Genomic DNA, 22,574 nt, shown 5'->3' with positions numbered 1-22,574 from the left:
TCTATCTTGTTCTCAGCTGCTGTCAGGGTCCAAGCCTGGCTGATACCTGCCTGGGTGAAGGCAGAAGCACCTGTGTTTGGAAAGGAAAGACAGCTTTGCTATCCCAGAGAGACTAGAGATGGAGGAAGGGTTGGGAAGTCTCTCCCCTCCTTGCAGGTACATGGGAGGAGGGGGCAGGAAAAATGAACATTTACCCCCAGGGCACTATATGCAGCATATTTTTAATTTAATAAAATAAAAAGAGAAAAAAGTTGCCTTTCAAAAGTACCAAAACCTGCTGGCTTGTCAGTCAGGTTGTGTTGAGGAGAAAAGGGTTAGCCAGTAAAACCCAGGCTTCTGGGGAAGAGCAACTTCCACTGCTCTGTCCCCTGCTGCCTGTGGAGCAGATGCCCACTCGCTCCATCCCCTGCTGCCTGTGGAGCAGGAACAAGGCACCCGAAGTGGGCTCTGCCCCCCATCTCTCAGCCCTCCAGGAACAGTGGGGCTCTGGCCAGGCCCCAGAAAAGCTGGGGCTGATGCCTCCAGTTGGCAGGAAGAAGAGGGGCTATTTGTGCTTCTCTGAATGGCAACTACAAAGCCCAGCAACTGTGGCACTGAGACACCCCAAGGTGATGCTGGGGCTTCTGGGCAGCACAGCCTTTGGCCTGTGACAGCACTGGGTGTAACCAAAAAGCAACCTAGAACTCAGCAAGCCTTGGGAACCGTACTGGCCAGTATCAGTCTCTGCATAAAAATCAGCCTGGGTCAAGGGGAGCAAAGGAAAATGTCTTGGAGCAGGGGCAAGGAACTGATAAAACCAAACTGGAAGGTACCAGCTTTCACTGCAGTGCTCTCCCAGAGCAGATCCCAGGCTAGGGGTAGGACAGGCTGGGTGTCTTTCCCTTAGCTGTGCCTGTCCTACATGGAGCACCTCCTGAGAGAGCGGCTGAGGGCTCTCCCCCTTGGGACAGGCTCAGCTTGGGACTTGCCTCACATGGAGGTGTTTCAAAAAGAAACCTAGTGTTTTGCTTGGCCTTTCCTCCTGCTGGGCTCTGTAGTAGTGACAGAAATTGAGGAGCATTAGCCAGAGGCAAGATGGTGCCAGGGAAAAGAGCTCCCTTGTTCATCAGTGACTTTGGAGAGAAGCCACAAGACAGAGGTGGGGCAGGAGTACCAGCAGCCTGACAATGGTTCCCCAGGATGTGAGCCCCCAGGCCCATGCCTTGACTGCAAGTCTTTGACCCATTAAGGCAAACAGAAAGGTTTGGAGCTGTGACAGCCCCCAGAGCATTCCGTGGGCTTGTTCCAGCCCCTTCCCCAGGAAAAGCAGGTGGAAAGTGAGTCACTGGTCCAGCCTATCGATACCCCACCCTGCTCCTCAGCGGCTTCTGAGAAATCAAGCAAGTGCCCCTGAGCAGAGGCAGGACAGCACGCACGGCTTAAATGCCATGGCCCCAGCTCCTTAGACTTTTTGTACAGGGGTCTCGCCTGGCGGGAGCTTCTTACTGCGCTTCTTCATGCGGCTGCGGGCGTAGACGCGGAGGAAGAGGGCCATGAAGACAACGGCTATGCCTAGCCCGCCCACGACAGTGACAGTGTGCCCATAGATGAGGCAGGAGAGGAGGATGGCAAAGGCCTGGCGGAGTGTCATGATGATGGTGAAGACAGCTGCCCCAAACTGGTTGATGGTGTAGAAGATGAAGAGCTGGCCGCAGGCGGAGCACACTGAGAGCAGCACAGCATGTGCCGTGAACTCTGAGTGGCGGGCCATGAAGCGTAACGACTCCAGCAAGGCACCCTGCTCCAAGAGTGAGCCCACCGTGAAAAGGCAGGAAAAGACATTGACGCCAAACATCATCTGTACGGGAGACATCTTGTAGGTGAAGAGGGCATCCTGCCAGTTGGAGGTGAAGCTGTCGAAGATTATGTAGCCAGCCAGGAGGACTATGCCTGAGAAAGTGGTGACGGTGGACACGTGCCGGTTGGGAGCACTGGAGAGCAGGAACATGCTGACCCCCACGGAGATGAGGGCAGCAGTCAGGTACTCCCAGTACTCGTAACTCTTGCGCGACACCAGTTTGCCCATCATCATCACTGGGATCACTTTGGAGGCCTTGGCCAGCACTTGGGTGGGGAAGCTGATGTATTTGAGTGCCTCATACTGGCACCAGCTGCTGAGGATGTTGGAGAGGGAGGCAAAGGAGTATTTGTACATAGGAGCCCCATGGCGTGGCTGCTTGGTCAGGGCGCAGTACAGACCAGCCACTGTGAAGGCCAGGATGCGGTTCATGAACACTAGGAACTGGGAGTCCTTGAACTTCTCACCAGGGTCCATTTCAGTGGCACCATATGTTCTTGTCATCACACGCTCCTGGAGGACACCCCATGTGAGGTAGGAGGCCTGCAAAGCAGGAGGAGCACAGAGTCAGGACCTGCAACGGCAGCTGCAAGCAACCCCAGAAGAACAGACCCCAGAGGATCCTTGCCCCAGTGTTGCCTCATCCTGTGCATGGCAATGCTTCCCTGAGACACTCGGAGATGCGGCCACCCCCCGACTCCACCTGTCTGAGGGAACCCACTGTCCTGTGTGGTTACAACCAGGAACATCCTGTCCCAAACAAAACCTGCTCAAGTTTACAGCCTCTTCAACGGGAGAGAAGCCTGCAAAACAAACATCCTGGCGTATGACGAGCGGTTATGCTTTAAGCTGCCTGTTGAACCAGACGGACAGGATCAGGGAACATTACCGATGCACAGCTGCGGTTTTGGTGCCAGCTCCCTGCGGCAGGTCCTGGCAGTTTTCCCAGTGGCCTCTGCATTGGTTTTCACTTCCAACTCCCTAGGCCTGGTTCTTCCATCCAAATCAATTCTAGTTTCAAACCCGGCAGACAAAATTGTCCTCCAGGGACAATCACTGTTCTGGCTGTCACCTCCCTTACTTCTGGTGCAACAGTACCAAGCCCCACACAGACTTCCTCTCACCACACATCCCCTCCCAAGAAACTGAGGCACAGAAAGATGGAAGGACTTGTTGGTGACCAGCAGCAAGTCTGAATGGGCTGGGATAGTAGGCCAGAGAGTGGGTGTCTTCTGCTGGCTGCGTGGGTTTTTCTATCACAATGCCCACACTTCTATTTTTAGTCCGCACAGACCCAAAAAGCTGCCCTTCCTATTGACACTCAGGCTGTAGCTGAGACTTAGGGAGACCAAGATTAAAAATTCCTGTTTATCTGTAGATGAATTCAGTATTTCTCTCCAGTATTTGAATCCAATCCATCAAGGCAGGACACATCAGTGTCCCAGAAGGTGACCCAGAGGAGAGCATGGGGCATAGGAGGCCTCCAACTATCGGCTGTTCTGACATGAGGGCCAGAACAAGAGCAGCCCTAACAATCTGCTGAATCACAGAATTTTCCCTATCCATGGCTGTAGAAGACTGCTATCAGATGGACAGGAAGTCCCAACCCAGATGACACCAGCTAAACGGACCTCCGCAGCCCTCAGAGTTGACACAGCAGCTCTGGTGGACTATGCTGGTTGAGAGGCTGTGTCCCAGCCTCCAACCCTGCCCCGATTAAGGGCAACACTGCATCCTTGGTCTTCAAGGAACTGACGGCCACAAACCTGCTGCCCACCACCTCCTCCTCCTAGAGTGGGATGGCCACACATACACATGCACAGGGCCCCTACCTGTAGACCAGCAGCACAGAAGAGCAGCTTGAAGACTTGTCGGGCTGTAGAAGACTCTGTGGGCTCTGCTCGGGGTGGCAGGGAGCCATCCTCTTGGTGTACAGACTTCACCTCAGAGCCGAACACACATGATTTGATGACAGGGAAGCAAATGCCTCGGCCTGAAGGGGGTAAGAGAACATAGAGACAGAATTAACCACAGCCTGGGCACTGCAGGCTGCACCAGCTTGAGAGGTGAAGCCTGCCTCCCTCCTCCTTACTAGCCTCTGCACCTGCTGGCACGGGGGCCTCAGACAAATTTGTTTCAGGGTAGCACCTAGACAGCTCTGGGATGCAGCTCTGCAAGCAGCTCACTCCTGGTCTGATAAAGCAGATCAGGGAAACGACCTGTCAGCGCTGAATGGGTGCGGAGAGCTCACAGGGAGGCAGGATGTGGAAGGGAAGCTCCTGCCCTTACCTGTCTCCAGGTAATTCCTTCTCTTGAAGTACTGGATGAGGAGAAATCCCGGCACCACAATACTCGCGTAGCCAGCAGCATTAACAAAGAAACGGAAGAGCCAGAAGTCCCCCCATGAGTCCTGCAGGGCAGGGGGGATCTCTTCACCAGTAGCCATGGTAGGGAGGGAAGCCAGCACAAGGGGAAGGCAAAATCTGCAGAGAGATGAAGAGGCAGGCGGTGGGCAACCGGCACACGTCCCGCTCTGCTCCACGTGCCTGTGCCACCCAGCCTGCTCCCCACTGGCAGGGAGCACCCAGACCTCACAACAGCGATGATGGCAGCATGTGGCGTAGGAAAAGCCCTCTGGAGTTCAAGAACATTTATGTTTGCTTCTGTTAAGGGTGTTTGCTCTGGCTTAGGAACACGTGGACTTAGAAACTTGGATTTCCAGGATCGGAGAGAACATTTGAACACTGTTGTAATCATCTGGTTTTGACAACGCCCTCACTCCAAACTCAAGGAGCACCTTGCACCTCACCTTTTTAAGTTAAACTTTCACAGCTCCTGGATGGAGAAAGAAAAGGTCATTGAATGGAAAAAGCAACTCCTACCTAGCAGCTCATGTTTCAAGCCTGTGGCCAGAGCAGCCTTCCTCTGAGAGCAAATGATTCACAGCTTCCCGCTCTGGCTGCACCAGGTGAGCGGAGGAGAGCTGGGGAGGGCTCAGGCTGCCAGCCTCCCCCACCTCCTCAGGAATGGAGCATGCCAAGGCATTCCCCACAGCTCAGAGGAAATTACCAGGGCTCACCCGTTTGGCAAGACGCAGCCAGAGAGCAAGGCTAGGAAGGAACTTTCCCATGAGCTGGCTGGTTGTTTTACCAGGACTATCTGATAAGGTATAGCTGTTCTTCAGCTATAGCCCTAAGGTGGTGACCTAGGCAGCTTCAGAACAGCTTTAATACCCCCTGAAGGTGTTCTTCCCTCCACTGTCCCCTCCCTCACAGAGGCAAACCTGCGATATTCAGGGGCCATGCAAGGAACCCTGCAAAGCACCAGGTACACAGCAGAATGAGCAAGCTGGCAAGGAGTTCCTACACCCAAGGCCACGTGCATCCTCCCCTCACACAGCAAGCTGTGGCTTCCTACATCAGGGTAGGAGGTTTCCTTGGTCCGTGCTCCATCCCTGCCTCAGTCCCTCCAGTAGAAAAAGCCTCCTGATTGCCTTGGGGACTAGGTGAGGGTGCTGCGGGGCTGGCTATATAAACACACACCAGAATGAGCTCTGGACTCCTGTGACAGAAAGGGCCACAGATGTTAATCCCCTCTCCCCTAAAAACAACTGAGTCATAGGAATTTAGGCCCTGTGAGGTGTACCTGGCCCCAACATAATATAGTTGTGACCTCTAGTAGCCCTCACATGAAACTCAGAGTCTTACAAACTTACAGCTTTAAAGGCAGGAAACTCCCCTGCCATTTCATGGACAACAAGCCCTCCCCACCAACCTCTTGTCCCCTTGGGAAAGGCCTTGGGGGCTTTTCTTATCCTCAGCTGCTGTGGCCAGGAACCCAGAGTCCAACAACCTGACCTAAGTCGAGGCTGTGTTTCACCCTGAAATCTCCCTTCTGTGACTTAAAGGACACAGAAATTCCCAGCCCAGGAAGAAGTGCAAACAGCTGGGGGTGGGATTCTGTGCCTGCTTCCTATTCCCCCCCCCTCCGCTCTCCTAGAAAAGGTAGTTTGACACCCCTGTCATCTCTCCTGCTGCAGGGGCATCACTGCAAGCTGTAAGGGTGCTGCAGGATGCAAGAACAGGGCTCGGTGCAGGCACCTGGGGCTGAACTTACCCACACGCAGCCTGTATTAAGTAACCCTGGTTGATCCCAGCAGCCCTATTGCTAGGAAGAGGGTGCAGAAATGCCGTTCGCTTTTGCAGAAGTCCCATATAAACGGCAGGATCGGTTGCCACACTCACCAGCCACGTCTCCCTTCGACTTGACAGAGACCGAAAGCCAGCCAGCTCCGTTCAGCGTGACTGCGCCTGCTGTTAGCCCCGCTGGTCCCCTTAGTGCCGCCACGGGAGGAGAACCAGCTCTGCTCTCCCACAGTGATCATGAAGAGGAGGCTATGGAAGGACAATGGCTCTCTCTATGCCTGCGCTAGCAATTCCCAGGCCCTGAGAGCTGACTCAGTGCAGCAGGCCCTGCCCTCCCTGCCGAGGCTGCGAAGGAACAGGGACGCCAGTGTTGCAGGTAGAAAGGGGGCTGCGCAAGGCAAGCTGGCGGCATGCCGAGGCATGAAAGGAGCCTTAGTCTGGGGCCTGCAGAACAGCCAGGGAGCTGAGACGACAGACTTGGCTACTGTTCCCCTCGGCCCAGGAGGGGCAGCTCTCAAGCGCACCGCTCCAGAGCCAGGCTCAGCCACAGCCCTCTGCCACTGATGCAAAATTTGGGTCCCAAGCCAGAGGCCTGAAAAAAAAATTCCTGCCTGCAGCCCTCCTGCTCTCGAGCGCATCTCCAGCACCTCGAAGGGCTGAGGTCAAACGCAAGCCTGGGGCTTAGAAATCCATGGCCCCCCACTAACAGCTCGGGATCTCACGTCCCCTCCCTGCCCCTGGCCCGCAGCCGGCTCAAAGTCGGGTCGCAGGGACAACCTGCGATTGTCCCCCCAGGGCCAACAGCCGCCTCTGCCCAGGGGCTGCTACCAGGGGCAGCCGGGCTCCCGGACCTCCCCCCGCCGCGTCGCCGGCCGCAGGGGCACCCTCCGCGCCCCCCGCCGCGGGCAGGGCCTGGCGGGCCCCGGGGGTCCCCGGGCGGGGGACAGGCGTGCGGGGAGCCCGCCTCCCGCTCGAGGGCTTTTCTGCCCCGAGGCTCCGGGCGCCAGCGGCCTCTGCCCGGGGACCGGCTCCGCGGGCCCTGGCACGGGGAGAGGCGGCGCCCGGCCGGCTGCGGGGCAAGCGCGGCCCCGCGGACGCCCCGCCGCCCGGCGGCCACGTCCGCAGAGAGCGGGCCGGCAGCGCGGCGGCGGCCCTCGCCCACCCCTGCCGAGCGCGGCGGCTGCCGCCTGCAGCCCGACCCGCCCTCCGCGCCCACCGCGGCCCCACTACCCACCTGCGGCCCGGCCGCGGCCGGCTCCCCTCGGCTCCCCTCCCGGCGGCGGCGGCGGCGGCGGAACCCCCTCCCGGCGGGCGCGCGGCGCCGCCCCACAGCGCCCCCTGCCGCTCCGGAGGGGCTGCGGCGGGGGGGCGGCCGCGGTGCCCGCGCCAGGCCCCGGCTGCGCTGAGGCCCCGGCGGGCCCACGCCTGGCTCGGCGGCCGGAGGGGGCGAGCGGGCCGGCGCGGGTGGGGGGCCCTCGGCCTCCCGCGGTCCCCTGCCCCGGGAAAGGGCCAGTATCGCTTCCCCCGCGCGCCGGAGCGGAAAATAGTGAGTCAGGGAGGGGAAGTCACGGGCCCGCGGAGGCGCCGGTTCCAGGCCGAGCACCCGAAGCGGTCTCCGGGCCCGAGAGCCGGGCCCGGCCCACGCCGCCCCCACCGCCTTGGCCCCGGACGCGCTGAACCCGCGCTTGCTGCTCAGCTCCAGCCAAGCCTGACGCAGGGGAAAAACCCGCTTGCGGTGCAGAAGCCCTCAAAACTCATTCGTGGCCTCCCCCCGTCCCTGCCCCGGGGGTCAGGGCAGCTGCCGTGGAGCTCCCAGCCTTCCCCCGGCGGGCGCTGCTCGGGGGCTGTGGGGCAGGATGAGGCCTTTTCCACACCTCTCCCCGGCTCCCCCGGCCCCGCACCCCCATCCCGGCCCCAGGCAAGGCTGCAGGGCCGGCTGCAGTCACCAGGTGGCCACCCAGTAATATTTTACAAGACATCTTTTAAAAAAAAAAAAGTATTTTATTTAAAAACAATAAAAAATAGTGCAGATCACTTGCTTCTGCCTTTTTTCCTCCCCTTCCCACCCAGCTGCAGCCCCGGCCCCACCATGCTGCTCTGCCCTGCAGTGCCCCGTCACTCCCACTCTGGGCCACCTGGGAGCATCCCACGTCCCCTGTGAAGGTGGCACTGGAGCAGCCCCATGGGCACCTGCTCCTGGCAGGTGCTGGTCGAGGCCTGTGAGCAGGACATGGCTTGTTTGCAGCAGGATTTAGGACCTGCCAGAAGGTGAGAGGCAAAGATTCAAAAGAAACGCAGCAAGTCAGCCCAGGGCTGCTGGAGAGACCAGGCAAGCTCCAGAGAGGCCTGGGGGCAGCCCAGGCTGCTTTCCTGGCGGCATTCCTTTGCTGTCTGTCCTTCCAAGAAGTGAGGAGGAAGACAACGGCTCACTCCAGAGCATCTCAGCATCTCGGGCGATTGCGCCATCAGGGATTTGCCCCAAACAATAGCAGCTGCTCCCAGGCAGCAAGTGGGGAATTTCCCTGGCTGGGGGGGGGCGTCAGGCACGCTCTGTGTCTCCACTCCCACAGCACCTTCTGTTGCTGGTTCCCTAATGCGTTGCACGTGCTCTTCCGGCTTGGAGAAGGGGCAAGGAAGGGTGATGAGCTGAACAACAGAAGGGATGTGGAGGTAACCCTGCCATCCCCTCTGCTTTCAGCCTGGGGGAATCTAAAATGCAGGGAAGATCCATGCCCTAAGATTTTTAAAGCCCTTGCAAGCCAGGAGATGGGCCACAATCTTTCTATCCTCTTTGTGAAAGAGAAAACCACAGCACAATAAGGCAGCAAGACGTCAGGCATGACAGCAGAAGCAGGGATCCATAACCTGGTCTTCCGGGACCTCCTATGCTCTTTCTTCAGCCCTGATGCCAGACACTTGGCAGGTTGACACAGGAATGGAGCGCCAGGGTGGGATCCCTCAGCCGTGGCCTTGAGCACTGGAAAGGCTCTGCAAGTGGGGAAGCCCCTGTGCTCCCACTCACCTTCTGCCGTGCGAAGGACCCAAGGGAGCAGGTGGGCTGGGGAAGGCCCTGCAGCCCTCACATGCCTGGATGCCCGGGGATGCTGCGGGGGAGCAGGGTGCATTAGATCACATGAGAGCTTAGGCGCCCACAGCCAGAACAAACATTTATTAGAGTGAGTGTCAACTCCTCTCACCCCACACTTATTCTGATGGTGTCTGGGGGTGCCATAGGATGCTCTGTCCACCATACAGTGTGAAAACGAGTCCTCTCCTGCTCCTTCCCTGTGTAAGCTGGAGAACCCCACAAGTCAGACCCATGGCAGGGAGGGGAAATTCAGTCCTGCTGCAGGGCACAAATACTAAAAGAGAAGCCTCCCCTGTGTAGTGCTCATAGTGCCACCTTCTTCCCTCCGAGATGGCAGCCTAAGGCCAACAAAACTTTTCCAAATGGATGAAGAGGGGGGTAACGTCTCCCAAAGTGGCTCTGCTCCCACTGAACTGCAGGCAGACAAGGTCCCAGCGGGCAGCAGGGCAACAGCGCAGAGCGAGGAGGCAGCCTGACAGGCCAAAGGAGTCCAGCTGCTCATTCAGAGCACACAACAGGCTTCCCCGAGATCTTCAGGTCATCGAAGGGCAGCAAGGCGAGGAGCTGCAAAGGGCGAGGGTGCAGAGGTGTAAGGATCCACGGTCATGTCTCCACTGGGGCTGGGGAGGGGCCCAGAACTGCCCCCCCAGCCCTACAGCCTCCCACCTCCCCGGGGAATTGCCAAGAAACCCTGGCTGGGCTTTCCCTAGGGCTCAAGACAACAGGCAGTCACCCCATGCACCCCCAGAGCCAACGCCTGCACTCTATAGGGGAGGATGGGCACAGCAAGAAACTCCTCCTAGGAGCTCCCCACAAATTGTCCGACTCCCGCACCCCCCAACATGCTTGCAGAGCCATAGGCCACCCCGTCGCAAACTCACGTCATCGTTGCCGTCAGCCAGGTCCTGGGCCGTCTCATTCTCCATGTTCCTCAGCAGGGTGTCAGCCCCGGAGTGTGAGAGGATGGCGGCAATGGCAGCATCCTTGCGGCCCACGGCCAGGTGGAGCGGGGTGCACCCATTGTACATCTGGGCATCCACGTACGCCCCGTTGTGCAGCAGGAACTGGACTGCCCTGCGGTTGTGGCACTCCACGGCCAGGTGCAATGGGGTCTTCCCGCTTGTGCCCTCCTGCAATCCACAGACCACAAGGCATGGGTACAGGGTCCCCTGAGATTGGCCCTGCAGCACCCACTCACACCCCCTTGACAGGGTGCAAAGGGGGCAGTCCCCACCCCGACTGCAGTCATAGCACCAAACAGCCCCACAAGGACCTTTCCTCTCTTCTCCCTCAAAATTCAGTGCCTCCAAGCCACACGGCAGTCCTGCCATCGCCCGGCAGTGCCTGCCCAAGGCTGGAGGGAGTGCCCAAGGGAGCTGCACACCGTGCCCAACCTCACCCCAACATCTCACCATGCCCCAGCCTTACCCGAACATTGATGTTGGCGCCGCTCTCCAGCAGCAGAGACATCATCGGGATGTTCCCCTTCAAGGTGCTGATGTGCAGACAAGCCAAGCCTGGGATGGGGAGGCAGGAGAGAGAGTCACAGTCAGCCCAGACCACCGCAAGGCACGCCAACCCTGGCCCCACGCCTGCCCTGCTGCGCTCCCAGATCCGTGCATACATAACACATGATCTCTGCCCCAACCCGGTCACCGGCTCCGCACTGGGCTGCCCCCAGGTCTCACCTTGCCAGTTCTGGAGCTGCAGGTCCTGGTGGTGCCCGGGGGGCTGGGCCGTGCCCTCCGGTGGGGCTGTGCCCTCCGGTGGGGCTGTGCCCTGCAGCAGCTGCTGGGCGCACCACAGGCGCTGCTGCTCGCAGGCCAGGTGCAGCGGGGTGTTGCCATTGCGGTCCTGCAGCCCGGGGTTCACTCCCTTGTGGATGAGCGCCTGGATCACGCTGGGCTGCTCCAGGTACACGGCAAGGTGGAGCGGGGTCTAGAGAGGACATGGGGAGAGAAATTAGGGAAGGGGGGGATGCCCTGCAGGATAGTAGCCTACAGGAGCCAGCCTGGTGGCATGGGCAGGCTGCCACGCAGGAGCCCATCCCTGCCCTGGGGTTAAGTGTGGCTGACACCAGGGGGTGCAAATGGCTTGCTGCGCCCCCCCCCCCCCCCCCCCCCCCCCCCCCCCCCAGCTCAAGGGTCACCCGTGGGGACAGATCTCACTCTCCCTGGTTATCTACCCTGCCACATTCAAGCCGTGCCTGCTCCACCCTCCGGGGCTGTCTGCGATGTCCTGGGGCCTTGTAACCTTGACCCCTTCACCCTTCAGAGCTGGGAACTGTCACACCTCTCTCTCAGGGTATCTCCACACCCTTCTTCCCCTCCCTGAAAAGGGGCTGCTCACATGAGACCTTCACATGCTCTGGAGGAAGTGGGTGGGGGGTCCTGGGGAAAGGGCTGATGGATTGGGCATCTATCCAGGGTGTAGCCTGTGGCACCTGCCTTCCTCCCATTGTCTGCCTATCACATCCACGTACCTGGAAGAGATCATTTTGGATCTCCAGCACCTCCCTGGGCAGTTGAGCGATGCAGCAGAGTGCCACAGCTGGGACACAGTGGATAATGGCCAGGTGAACCAAACTACAGAGGGGATAAAGGGAATGGAGGAGGAAAAAAAAAAAAAAAAAGAAAAATGAGTCCTGAGTGCCATGCTCAGGAGCAGAGATCCTCCACTGCTGCATGGAGGAATAACCTCCCCACCTCCCCCAGTCCCCTTCCCTCCCCACCAGCTCAGAGCTCCTCTATCCTGCCCTCTCCCTGGGGAAGCTCAGCAGCAGGGCAAGGCAGGAACATGGCCTGAGGCTCCCCAGGCCAGTCCTTCACTCCAATCCCTGCAGGGAATGGACCTTCCTGTCCCCACAAAACACTGCAGGGTCCTTTCTTGGACCTCACAGCATGCGTGGGGCTTGGATCCGGCCCTGATCAAAGCCAGGCCCCCAACTGGGGTAGGTCCAAAGAGCCTGGGATGTGTTTCGCAGAGCCTGAGGGCTGGGTTTGGTGGCTGCAGAGGGAGGTCTAGGCTCTGGCAGCTGCCTGGGGAATTCCAGTTCCCTGCTGCCGGCTGCGCACCACACTTCTGCTTTCCCCTCCGTGAAGGCAGGCAGCCAAAGCCGGGCAGGAGCATGGCGCCGGTCCAAGCTCACCTGCGCGGCACAGTCCCTGTGCCAGCCGATCTGCTGGCCCACACCAATTTCCTCTTCTCTCCCCCACATCCTTCCCTCTCGGCACTGCCACAGCAGGGCTGGCACGCAGCCCGCTGGCACAGAGGGACACCAGAGGTGCGGCCACTGGAGCTCGGTGGCCAGCGGGGAGCACACATCCTCAGGACCGTGGCCCCCAGCCCAAGGAGAGGTTTTATTTCCAGCCGTGTCTGATGCCGGCCCCTGTCGCAGTCAGAACAGAAGTGACAGCACGACGGAGGCAGAGCCGAGCGGGAATTTCCAGTCGCCTCCACCAACCTGCTGCACGCCTGGGCCCCCCTGTGCAGAGGGACTGGCCCCCTGCCGTGGGGCAGCCCCCCCTGGGCCAGCCCCGGCCATAGCGGGCAGCAGTGAGGAACAGGGCAGCAGCAAGGAGCAGGCAGCAGCTCCCGCTCTGCAGAGCATGGCAGGCATGAGCTGAAACTCCTGCCACCTCCTTGACGCCTGTGGTGGGGCCCCTGGGTGGCTTTTATCTCCGGCAGGGATCAGCTCTGAACCAAAGGCTGGGCTCTATCTAAGCAGGCTCCTGCCACCCATGCTGCTTGGCAGAGGCGGGCAGGGACCAGGCGTGGAGGGCAAGAGCTGTGCCAGACCCGGAAAGACAACCCGCTCACTGGACAGCTCAGCTTTGGGATGCCACCTGCAATGTAAGGGATGGACAGCGTCCCTCCGCAGGTGGGAAGGCGAGACCTAGCCCTAAAGGGTGGCAGCAAAGAAGCAGCGACCGGGGCTGACTTCTCACCAGCTGCAGAGGGGACATGGGTGCGCTGAGGAGACCAGAGGCCAGTCCCCAAAATGTCCTTTATCCACCTCCTGCCAAGCGCTGCCTGAGGGTCAAGCCAGCACCCAGGACCCCAGGCACCCTCAGCTGAGCCCCATTTTTGGTGGCAAAAGGTGGCAGGTTCCTCTTCACCCTGCTGACAGGGGAGAGGCTGACAGGAGAGGCTGCAGCCCCGGGGAAGCCCCAGGTCATGAAGCAGCAGGGAATTCCCCGCTGGAAGGAGAGGCCACCCACATCTGCCTCCGCACCGCCATGCGGTGCCCCCTCGCCATGCGGTGCCCCCTCGGCACCGGTGCTCCCCGGGGCAGGGGAGGGGGCTGCGAGCCAGGGCCGAGCAGCCCCCAGGCAGGGTCCAGCTGCCCTCAGTGGACCCTGGGGCAGGGGCACAGCCAAGGGGCTCAGGCCAGGCTAGCTGGGGGCAGGAACCAGGAGCAGAGCTGAGGGACCAGCTGCAAGAATACCCCTCCCCTCGGCGGGCTCTCGCTGGCCCCAGCCTGGGTATGATCCAGGCAGGGAGATTCCCTGCTGGGTTTTGCATCAGGCCCCCAGTCCCCGTGGTGGCACCTGCACCAAGGTGTCCTTTGCCCGCTTGCAGGGACAGCCCCTGCTTCTCCAAACCCGCTCCCAGGTGCCACATGCAGGAGGAGGCCGCAGGATCTGCCTTTTTCAGGTATGGCAGAGATAAGACTGCTCAGACAGGGGACTTTCCAAGGCAATTCAGCTTGACCTTTAAACCTTTGCTGCTTTCGCTTTCCAGAGCCACGCCGGGCTCCCGGGGGAGAGAGCAGCGCCCAGGGTCATGCCCCCCCGCAGCCAGCCCCCACGCCTCCAGGAATCCCCTTGGCCCCTCTGCCACGACCCACACCACGCCGCAGTGTCACGTGGGGACAAGCGGGGCAGTCACCCAGGGGAGGTGGAAACCCTGGGCAGCCCTCTGCCACCACCAGCACCTTGCTCCTCCTGGCTTGGGTGGCTTTGCAGTTCAACATGGCAGTGGAACCACTTGGGGCTCAGCTGATGCTGAGCAAGTTTGGGCATCTATGCCACAGAGGTGATGGGGGTGACCGTCACCACCCGGCCAGAGCTCAGGCTTTCACCTTGAAGCTGGGACATGCCTGCTTTGAAGGATTGCTTTCCCCACCTCCCTCTTCTTTCTTCACCTGGGCGCAGCCTCCTCCTGCACTTTCATTTCTGCATTCGTTCCCCCCTTCCCTCACTGCCAGCCTTCAACTTCCTGAAACGGCTGTGAGCTACTTGGAGGAACCGCAGCGAGGCCACTGGGCTGGGATGAGCCCATCAAGAGCATGTGTGCACTGAGGCACTCTGTGCCATGCGCAGTGATGTCAACCAGGAATCAGGATTGTCTCCTGCTAACCTGGGAAACCTCCTACGCCCAGGAGACCTGAGGTGCAGGCATCATGCCAATCTCCACTTTCCTCCAGCCAAGGCTACAAGCACACTTCTCTCTCTGCCATGGCAGCCGTGCGGTCCAGCTGCTGACAGGCTGCTGCATGCTGGCACGCAGCGTTTACAGCTGAGCCCCAGAGCCAGAGCATGGTGACGGAGAGATACCACTCGTGCCAGACACCTCTCCTCACCCAGCCATGGCCCCGTGCCTTTGCCAGAACAAGCCCTCCACCCCACCACACTCACACCCTTCTCCTTCCCTCAGTTGCCTGCATGCCTCTCCTCTGCCTTCCCCCACTTCCCTGCTCCCTCCCTCCCCATGCTCCTGCCTACAGCACTCCTGCCTGTAGCCATGGAGGCGGGTGCTCAGTGGGGACTTTTGGAAAGGGCCACAGGGAGCTTTGGAAAGGGCAGGGGATGGAGCAGCTGTGGGCGGGGAAAACGTGGCCAGCCTAGTAGGACAGACTGCTGGGCTTGTTCTTGGCTTCTCCACTAGCTCACCAGCTCCTTCTGGCACAGGGGCACTTGTTAGCGCTCTGAATCACAAAGGTCCCACGGGCACAGGGCATCCCTGGCACAAGGTGATCTACCTATCACCAGAGAGATAACAATCCAGGAGCAGAGGGGTCAGGGCTGTCCCTGGGGTTGTCCCTGGGTCTGAACATGCAGCACTGCCGTGCCCAAGGTGGTCCCAGTTTAGGAGCAGAAGAATACCCATTTCCACAGTGCTGTCCACTTCCCAGGCTTCTGAGTGACCTCAAGCACCTGGTAGGAAAAGTGTCCAAGTCTAAGGATGCCTGCAACTGGAGGCAAGGAGTAAGGGTAAGGGTGACACCCAGCTCTGACACACAAGCAGAACTGATGAAGTCCCACCAGTTCTCTGGCTACCTTCTAGAAAAGGGGCTGACCATGCAGAACCCCCCATCTGTGGAGCAAGACACCTTGTCCTCAAAGCACCCTCTCCCTTCACCATCTCACTCCAGAAGCACCTAGGACAAGAGATCCAGCATTCAGTAGAATTTGCTTTGACAAATTTTTCTCCCTCTCTAGACAAGGTCCCTGTCTGTAGCGGGAACAGTTTGCTCCTGGCTCCTTATTTTGGCTGAGCCAAGCAGCAGGAAATCATGCAAACAATTCGCACAAGAGAAACTTGTTCAGGGGAGGAAATGGCCCCAGCAGCAATAGAGAGAAGAATGAGGGAGGAGGAAAACAGCAGGGGAATTCCACGCTTACCCTGCTCTCCTGTTCCAGCCCCGTAACCTGCGCTGCTAACCGCTTCCTCAGCCATCAGCATGAACCTCTGCCAGCAGGCTCGGCAAGCACAGCTCTGTCCTGCCCTGCAGTCCTCTGCCAGCCCAGCCTGGATCCCTTCCTCCCCACACACCAACGTGATGCTCCCCGGCTCCGTATAACTGTGCCAGCTGTGCCTGGGTCTCCGGTTCTGCAGGTTACTTCTCCCCTTCCCTGGCAAAGCCCCTTCAGCCATTGGGTTCAGCACCTACCCCCCCCACACACACTCCCCCCACCCCGATCTCCAGCCTGGGCAGCAGCTGCTTCCCAGCCTGCTGCTCCTGAGCCCAAAGGGAGGGGTGGGAAGCGATGGGCGAGCAGGGGAGACAGCCTCCACCTTTCCTGTGGTGCTCTGCAGAGGGTCTGGTCCAGGTGCTGGCAGATGAGGGGTGCTGGAGGCTGACTGGCAGGGGAGGCGTTGCGAGAGGGCTGCAGGCGCCTTGTTTTTCACTGAGGTGGGGGAGGAGGACAAGGAGGTGGGGAGATGAAGGTGCTCCCATTCACCAGCATACTGCACCCCTGGCCTTACATCCTCTAGACTCTGCACCCACATGATTGAGCATTTTGCTCCCTTTCTGAGCAGGTGGTGGGTCCTGGATTGCAGAAACACTAAACGTCAGATGCATGCAGACTGCCCCCTGCAAAATGAGGGGTCTGTCCTGCACTACCATCACTGCAGGGATGAGCCACGCCAGAATTCGGGTTGGCCCATCCCAGGTGGATGGAGCTGGTTTCACAGACGTGGGCCAAGAAGCGAGATGAATGATTGCAATAAAAGCAGCAAACATCCTGAAAGGTCCATTGGCCGTAGCAACTCTATTTCAAATGGAGCAAATTCCCATTCTTGCTCATCAGGAGGAAAATACGTTCTACAGTGTCCGTACACACAGAGATATCTTTAGGTCAGAACAGGCTCTTGCAAGAGAACAGTGCCTGGACTTTGCCACAGCCAGTACAACACACCTAACAATCATTTACAGCTCCGTGCACATATCCTTGCTGCCTCAGGATTTTCTTTTAATGAGGCACCAGCTGTGGATCTAGGATGTCTCAGGGCCCTCCTTCAGCCCTGCATCTGCCCCAGTCAGAGGAGCTTCTCATCTCTGTGATGCAGGGAGGCTCCCAGTAACCACGCTCACAGCTCAAACCCATGGCCTCTCTGCATGCACAGTCACGTCTGACTCCTCTTTTATCCACATTGTATTTAAAAAAAACCCAAACCAACAAAAATCAAAACTTTCATTGTTAATTCAGCTGAGCTCAACCCTTTCCCAGCAGTGGTCAAGCAGTGGTCAAGCCCTGCCTGCCGAGTGCATCAGGCTTCAGCATCCCAGGACATGGAAATTTCCAGCCATTCTTTCCCTTCCTCTGTGCTGAAGTTCCCTGTGCCTCTCCCCAGCTCCAAGGCAAACCTATGCAGGCGGAAAGTCTGAAGAAACTTCCTCCAGGCCAGGCTGAAGTCATCCAAACAGGGAAAAAAAATCTTTTCTTGCCTGCACGATCTCAGAGGGCTGCCAGGACTTACGCACCTTACGCCAAGGCTGTATGTGTGTGACCCCTGTGGCAGCCAGCAACTTCTGGGGCTTCCTAAAGGAGCCTGTGCAGAGCTGCCTGCTCTCGCTTGGAGGGGCACCAAGCCCTCCCCTGCTCACCAAACTCCTAAGCACACACAGAGGAAGAGCTGAGAGTCCAGGCACAGGGAGCTGGACACAGCAGGTTCCTTTCTCCCTCCAGCCAGTGCCACGTTAGGACTCATTTTCTTCTCCGCCCCACAACAGCAGTGTGCTAGGGAGCAACCCGGGATGGGCTCGAACTCCCCTGGCAGTCTGGCAAGGAGTTTTCCAAAGCCCCTCTGGAAAAACCAAGAGCATCCTTGCTTCTCATTAACTATGGTCATCCCGCTGCTGGGCAGTCAGCAACAACCCAGCCCAGCCGAGCAGGGGGACTCCCAGCCCGACTAGCAACCAGGTGTGCTCTCTGCATTGGACTCCTTCAATCCTTCTCCTAAAACTGTGTCTCTACAGTCCCCTGCTTCTTTTTTCTTCTTTCACAGTGGTTTCCCTTTGCTGTCACATGCTGAGCGTGCTCCCAGGCACACACGCTGGGATCCGCGGTTCAGCAACACGCCTGTTCAGCCGGGCAAGCACCGAGCAAGCAGCCATACTGGAGCAGGCAACCTCAATGGGGACAGCCTCTATTCCCCTGCACAGGGAAGATCTCTAGCACAGGGCTACACAAGATGGGAGGGTTACAACTGGCACACGCCGGTGAATGGTTAGAAGCGGCTCTTGCTGCTGCTAGATGAGCCTTCGTGCTCAATGCCTACCCACGCAGACAAGGGCTCAGCCGGGAAGGCCCCTTTGCTACCATCACGTGGAGGAGAACTCAGAACATCAGCTCCCGTGGGGCCCCAATTTTACTCGATTAACTGTCCCCGAGCCCTTGTTAAGGCATCTCAGCCCACAAGTCACTGGCACGTGATTTCTTATCAGCAGACGGGGCAGCACTTGTCTCTGGTGGAAGGAGGAAGTCAGGCTTCCTCCGCTCCCCTCCCTCCCCGAAACACGCACCCAACCAAAACCACTCGGTCCCATTTTCCATCTGAAGGAGGCCAAGATCTCTCTCCCGTGATTAAGCTGGGGACCCCCGACCTTCACCCCCATGGAGGAGCCACATGCTTTGCATACGGAGCCTCGTGCAGAAGACAGCCGCCCTCTTGCAGAGGCGCAGCCCCCAGCCTTTCGCAGCACAGCACGGCCAGAGGGCCCAGAGCAAGACTGCACGCGCTCTACCCAGCTGCGCAAGGGGCCCATCACTGTGGCATCAGGTACCGACGGCATAAACTGGTGCGTGGCCCAAGGACCAGCATGGGCAGAAAGGGAAACGTTTTTAAGTTTAAGACAGAATATATAGTCCTAGAGAGAGGAAGGTCAGCCTCACTTCCCACATGGATGAATCAACTCTGCCTTTCCAGAGTTGGCAGGGGCTGCCATAAGCCCAAGCAAACAGGGAGGTTTTCCCTTGCGCTGGAACGCGACAGGCGATCCCATCGCACCCCATCCCACCTCAAAGAAGCTGATCCCACGCCTACCCCTTTCCCAGGACACTGGACTCATGCATCTGCCTGGCGAGGCCGGAAGGAGGGGGTTTCCTTGGTGAATCCTAACAAAGGTTGAGCTTGTCTGGAGGCTGGGGCACAGGGATGAAGCTGCCTGCAGCCTGCTCAGAGCTAGCCATGCCTGCAGCTGGAAAGCCCCTCTCATCACTTCCACGCAGAGCAGTCCCATTGGGACTCAGTTCAGCAGAAAAGGAGCTGGTTGACATGGAAGAGACGGATTCTCGGAGGAGACCGCTTGGTTCTCAAGGAAAAGACGGATGCTTTGAGGAGACTGCTTGAGCTTGAGCACACTGGGCTTGTTCTCTATCTGGCCACGGGATAAGCAGGATACGTATCACTGCCCTAAGTGCACCCACCATCTTCTGCCTGTCAGCCTGTTCCTTATCCTTGACCTCTCCTGCCATGCCAGCTCTGCTGCTTTCTCTTGGGAACTGATGGTGCCAGTGCCTGATTACTGCAACTCTGACTTCCCCAAGGCAGAGGGACTGCCAGTGGCACTGGGGAGGCGTGGGGGGGGCTGACGCTTGGGCAAATGACTCTTGGAAGACGGCACCCACACATTTCACCGGCCATCACAACCACATCTCTCATGCTGTCCAATTTCCTTCCTCTAGAAGCAGGACCCCTTCTAATTTTGAGCATGGGAAGAGCCAGTTTTAGCTCCATTGCTTCACTCTGCCCGAGTTAACGCTGCTGTCCCGTGGAGGCGGGCAGGAAGGTATCCAACGGGTATCATCCCGTTGACACTCCAACTGCTCAAGCACATGCTCCTCGCCTCTGCCTCCATCTCATATACTTCCCCTACAAGTGGCAGGCTGACAAACACAGCCCCCTCGCAGGCACACCTCGAGGTGGCATGGGTGGGCGAGCCTGGAAGAGCTATGGACAGCCAAGACTTCTGCCAGATGGACAGCCATGACTTTGGCCAGCTTGTGTGAGTCTGGTGCTACTCTCCACTGGGTACCAGCCAGGGCATCTGGGGAAACAGGAACCAAACTTGGCCAAAACCTCTGAACTTTTTGCATTTTCAGAATTACAATTACAGGAAAGTGCTGTTGCCCAAGTCTTCTGAAATATAATGGTAGCATGATTTTAATTCTTGGCCTGGAGCTGTTTTGTGGCAGACATTCAAGCAAGGCACACAAGAAAATGTGCCGCTAACGAAAATGAAAAGAAGTCAATGGGTTTGTCTGGCTGGATGAAAGGGATGCAGCCTGTGGCCATCTGATCCCTTTTCTCTGGGGACCTTCTGTCACGAATGAGCAATTGCTCCATAGACTTCAGCATTACTATCAGCCCTGACTTGTTTTTGCATACAAAACCATACAAAACCGGTGGCAGTTCAATGAGTCACTGTGCGCTTGCAGTCCCCATTAGCATCGACTTAGTGGTGGATGTTCAGCATTTCTAAATATAAATGCCACCTACCTCTCTGGCAAGGTCAGGAGGAGAGACAGGAATAGCAGAGGCAGAAATCCACAGCCTCGCCGCTCTAACCACAAGAACAGGTTTTTTCCCAGAGCTGGGAGCGGATCCCAGGAAATCCAGCTCCTGCATGGACACAGCCAGCCCGGAGCTGTACGAGCTGCAGCACCGGCAGACTTTTTGCTCCCTCCCTCGCTCTTTACAGATTTCCTGTTCTGAACTGCACGGTGAGAGAGAGAAAACAGAAGAGCAACTGCAACCATTTGGAGTGCTCTCCTGCCTACAGTAACCACGGCACCACCGATTAATGTTTCCCTAGTTAATGAGATGCTTGCATTAAGCTCTGGCCAAGCAAGTCTGACAAGCAAAGGGCTCGGCCACCTTACCAAGACAGCCCCAAGCAGCAAAAGCATCTCCAAGCAGCTGCATCTACCAGACTCACTAAGGAAAAGCAAGCAGGGAGCTCTGGGCACACCGCGACAGACTAGCCCGGAGGACTTTTCTGAGGCGTTACTTCCACAGCTCTGCTTAGAAGACCCCTGGCTCTCTCCACGGGCACCTTGGCTCTAGCGTTACAGCTGGGAAAGGTGGTGAAGCTTCTCCATGCCGAGGAGCCCCAGAGCCAGCCTGCAGATAGGACAGGACTAGGAAGCACTATCCAGGCGCCCAGCTGGGGAGCGTGGGAGGCTGGGTTTAGTCTAACCTTGCTTGCTGCTAGACTTCCAGCCAATCCTTGGACCTGATCCCACAGTGAGCATTAATGAATTAATTAGCAGATGCACAGGCTCCTTCCTAACCAGGAAGTAAACACTCGGGCTGGCTCCCAGCTAATCTTCAGCCTCAGAACCAGATGTGCTCTGCCAGGCAAGGACAGAGCCTCCTTGCTGCTCCCGCTACCGAAGACATTTGCTTGCTCGTGTCAGTGCCTCTTAGTTTCTCTTCCTCTTGCACCATTACTCAGTATTAAACTCCAGCCTGGGTCTGGGGCAAAGCTTTGCCCTTCTCAGCTGCGAGCACACTTTGCTCATGCTCTGCGTGTGCGCTCATGATGAAAACCTTCTGTTGAGGGAATGTACGACAGAAAAAAGCCATGATTAGCTGAAGGCAGTTACCAGAATCCAAACCAAATACCTCCAGCGTGATGCCTCTGCCCTTTAGAGGGCATTACGGATGTGGGAAGCCCCCCCTCATTAAGAGAAACACTCGTCTCCGTCACAGACGCTCAGGAGGGCAACCCCATAGTAGGGCGTGCGTCACAAATGTGCTCAAAGCTGTGGTGTGCAGCCGTGTTGGCAAAGCACGGCAATTTCCACCTGAGAACAAAGAGTTCTTGGGTTGCTCGGTTGAGCAGCATCTGTGGCCCTAACACAGCCTTGCATAGCCAGTCTTGCTTTGGGTCTTGCTTACGTGCCATCTCATGCAGCCAAGCCTTCCCCATCAGGGAGGAAACGTTGCATTCTCTGGGGAAGAGCCAGCGGGGGGGCTTGATTTGCTCCCACACCACCTTCTAGTTGCTAGTGGCCCCATAGCAAGTGGAAGTTGGCTTCCTACAGCGGGTCCATTCTGTGCCACGTTGCCGGGGCTGCCTCTCCCTGCTCACGCTGCTGGACCTGGCTCGGATGCCCCACTGGTCACCCACCCAAACCCATGCCAGGCTGCCAAGCATCTGTGCACTGCGTACGGCGGGAGGCCCTCAGGATGGAGGCTGGAGGCCAGCTGAACGGGTGCTCCTCAGGAGAGGGCTGGGGACCACTGCAGATAAAGCCCTGCTTATCTCTAGGCACCGGCTCCCTGCCGCCGGCCGGCTGCGGGGGGCCAAGCCCGGGGCCGGGGGGGGGGGGGCCCGGCCCTCGCCAGCCGCCCCCGGGGAAGGTGGGAGGGCAGGGGCCGCGGTCACTCACGTGTCGCCGTCCTCCGAAACGTAGGTGAGCGCCTCCAGCTGCTGCCGGCCGAGCCCCTCGGGCTGCGGCGGCGGCTCCTCGGCGCGGCAGGCGGCCGGCAGCGCGGCCAGGGGCTCCGGGAGGGCGCCGGAGCCGTAGCTGGAGTCGAGCCGCTCCTCGGCGGCGGCGGTCTCGGCGGCGGTCTCGGCGAGGGTCTCGGCGAGGGTCTCGGAGGCGGCAGGGGGGATCTCGGCGGCGGCGGCGGGGGTCTCCCTCCCGCCCGGCAGCGAGCGCAGCGACTCGATGCCCGAGTCGCACTGCCCGTCCTCGCCCTCCCAGCCCGCCGCCTCCTTGCGGCACTCGCCGCCCGCCGCCCGCGACATCGCTCAGCGCTCGCC

General features: G+C 58.8%; 2 protein-coding genes across 2 annotated transcripts; both read right to left on the bottom strand.

Moving 5' to 3' along the window:
* Window positions 1-249: 249 nt before the first annotated feature.
* SLC35B2 (solute carrier family 35 member B2) lies at window positions 250-9,303 on the bottom strand. The gene is made up of 6 exons (XM_059827662.1): window positions 9,300-9,303; window positions 9,005-9,086; window positions 5,612-5,689; window positions 4,127-4,320; window positions 3,670-3,830; window positions 250-2,380 (listed from the first exon to the last, which is right to left on the bottom strand). The coding sequence occupies exons 1-6, from the start codon at window positions 9,301-9,303 to the stop codon at window positions 1,442-1,444; spliced, it is 1,458 nt and encodes a 485-aa protein (XP_059683645.1). The 3' UTR covers window positions 250-1,441.
* Window positions 9,137-22,559, bottom strand: NFKBIE (NFKB inhibitor epsilon). Its single transcript, XM_059829431.1, has 6 exons — window positions 22,198-22,559; window positions 11,553-11,655; window positions 10,759-11,008; window positions 10,499-10,587; window positions 9,952-10,200; window positions 9,137-9,634 (listed from the first exon to the last, which is right to left on the bottom strand). Exons 1-6 carry the CDS (start codon window positions 22,557-22,559, stop codon window positions 9,569-9,571), a joined length of 1,119 nt encoding a protein of 372 aa, XP_059685414.1. The 3' UTR covers window positions 9,137-9,568.
* Between the last annotated feature and the right edge of the window lie 15 nt (window positions 22,560-22,574).

The sequence above is a fragment of the Gavia stellata genome, chromosome 2 (genome assembly GCF_030936135.1).
Source record: "Gavia stellata isolate bGavSte3 chromosome 2, bGavSte3.hap2, whole genome shotgun sequence".
Taxonomy (NCBI): Eukaryota; Metazoa; Chordata; class Aves; order Gaviiformes; family Gaviidae; genus Gavia; species Gavia stellata.
The sequence above is the reverse complement of the archived record's forward strand: the minus strand, read 5'-3'. Positions and strand labels throughout refer to the sequence as shown.

Bases quoted from the DNA above. Each gene is read 5' to 3' on its own strand.
- SLC35B2 (XM_059827662.1), bottom strand. The intron at 5,690-9,004 runs GTGAGTGGGAGC...GACTTAGGTCAG, and splicing joins GGTCCTTCGCACGGCAGAAG to GTTGTTGGACTCTGGGTTCC. The intron at 2,381-3,669 runs GTAGGGGCCCTG...CCTGCTTTGCAG, and splicing joins TCTGTGCTGCTGGTCTACAG to GCCTCCTACCTCACATGGGG.
- NFKBIE (XM_059829431.1), bottom strand. From the start codon at position 22,559: ATGTCGCGGGCGGCGGGCGGCGAGTGCCGCAAGGAGGCGGCGGGCTGG. The intron at 10,588-10,758 runs GTGAGACCTGGG...TCCCCATCCCAG, and splicing joins GCAGCTCCAGAACTGGCAAG to GCTTGGCTTGTCTGCACATC. The intron at 9,635-9,951 runs GTGAGTTTGCGA...CGCCCTTTGCAG, and splicing joins TGGCTGACGGCAACGATGAC to CTCCTCGCCTTGCTGCCCTT.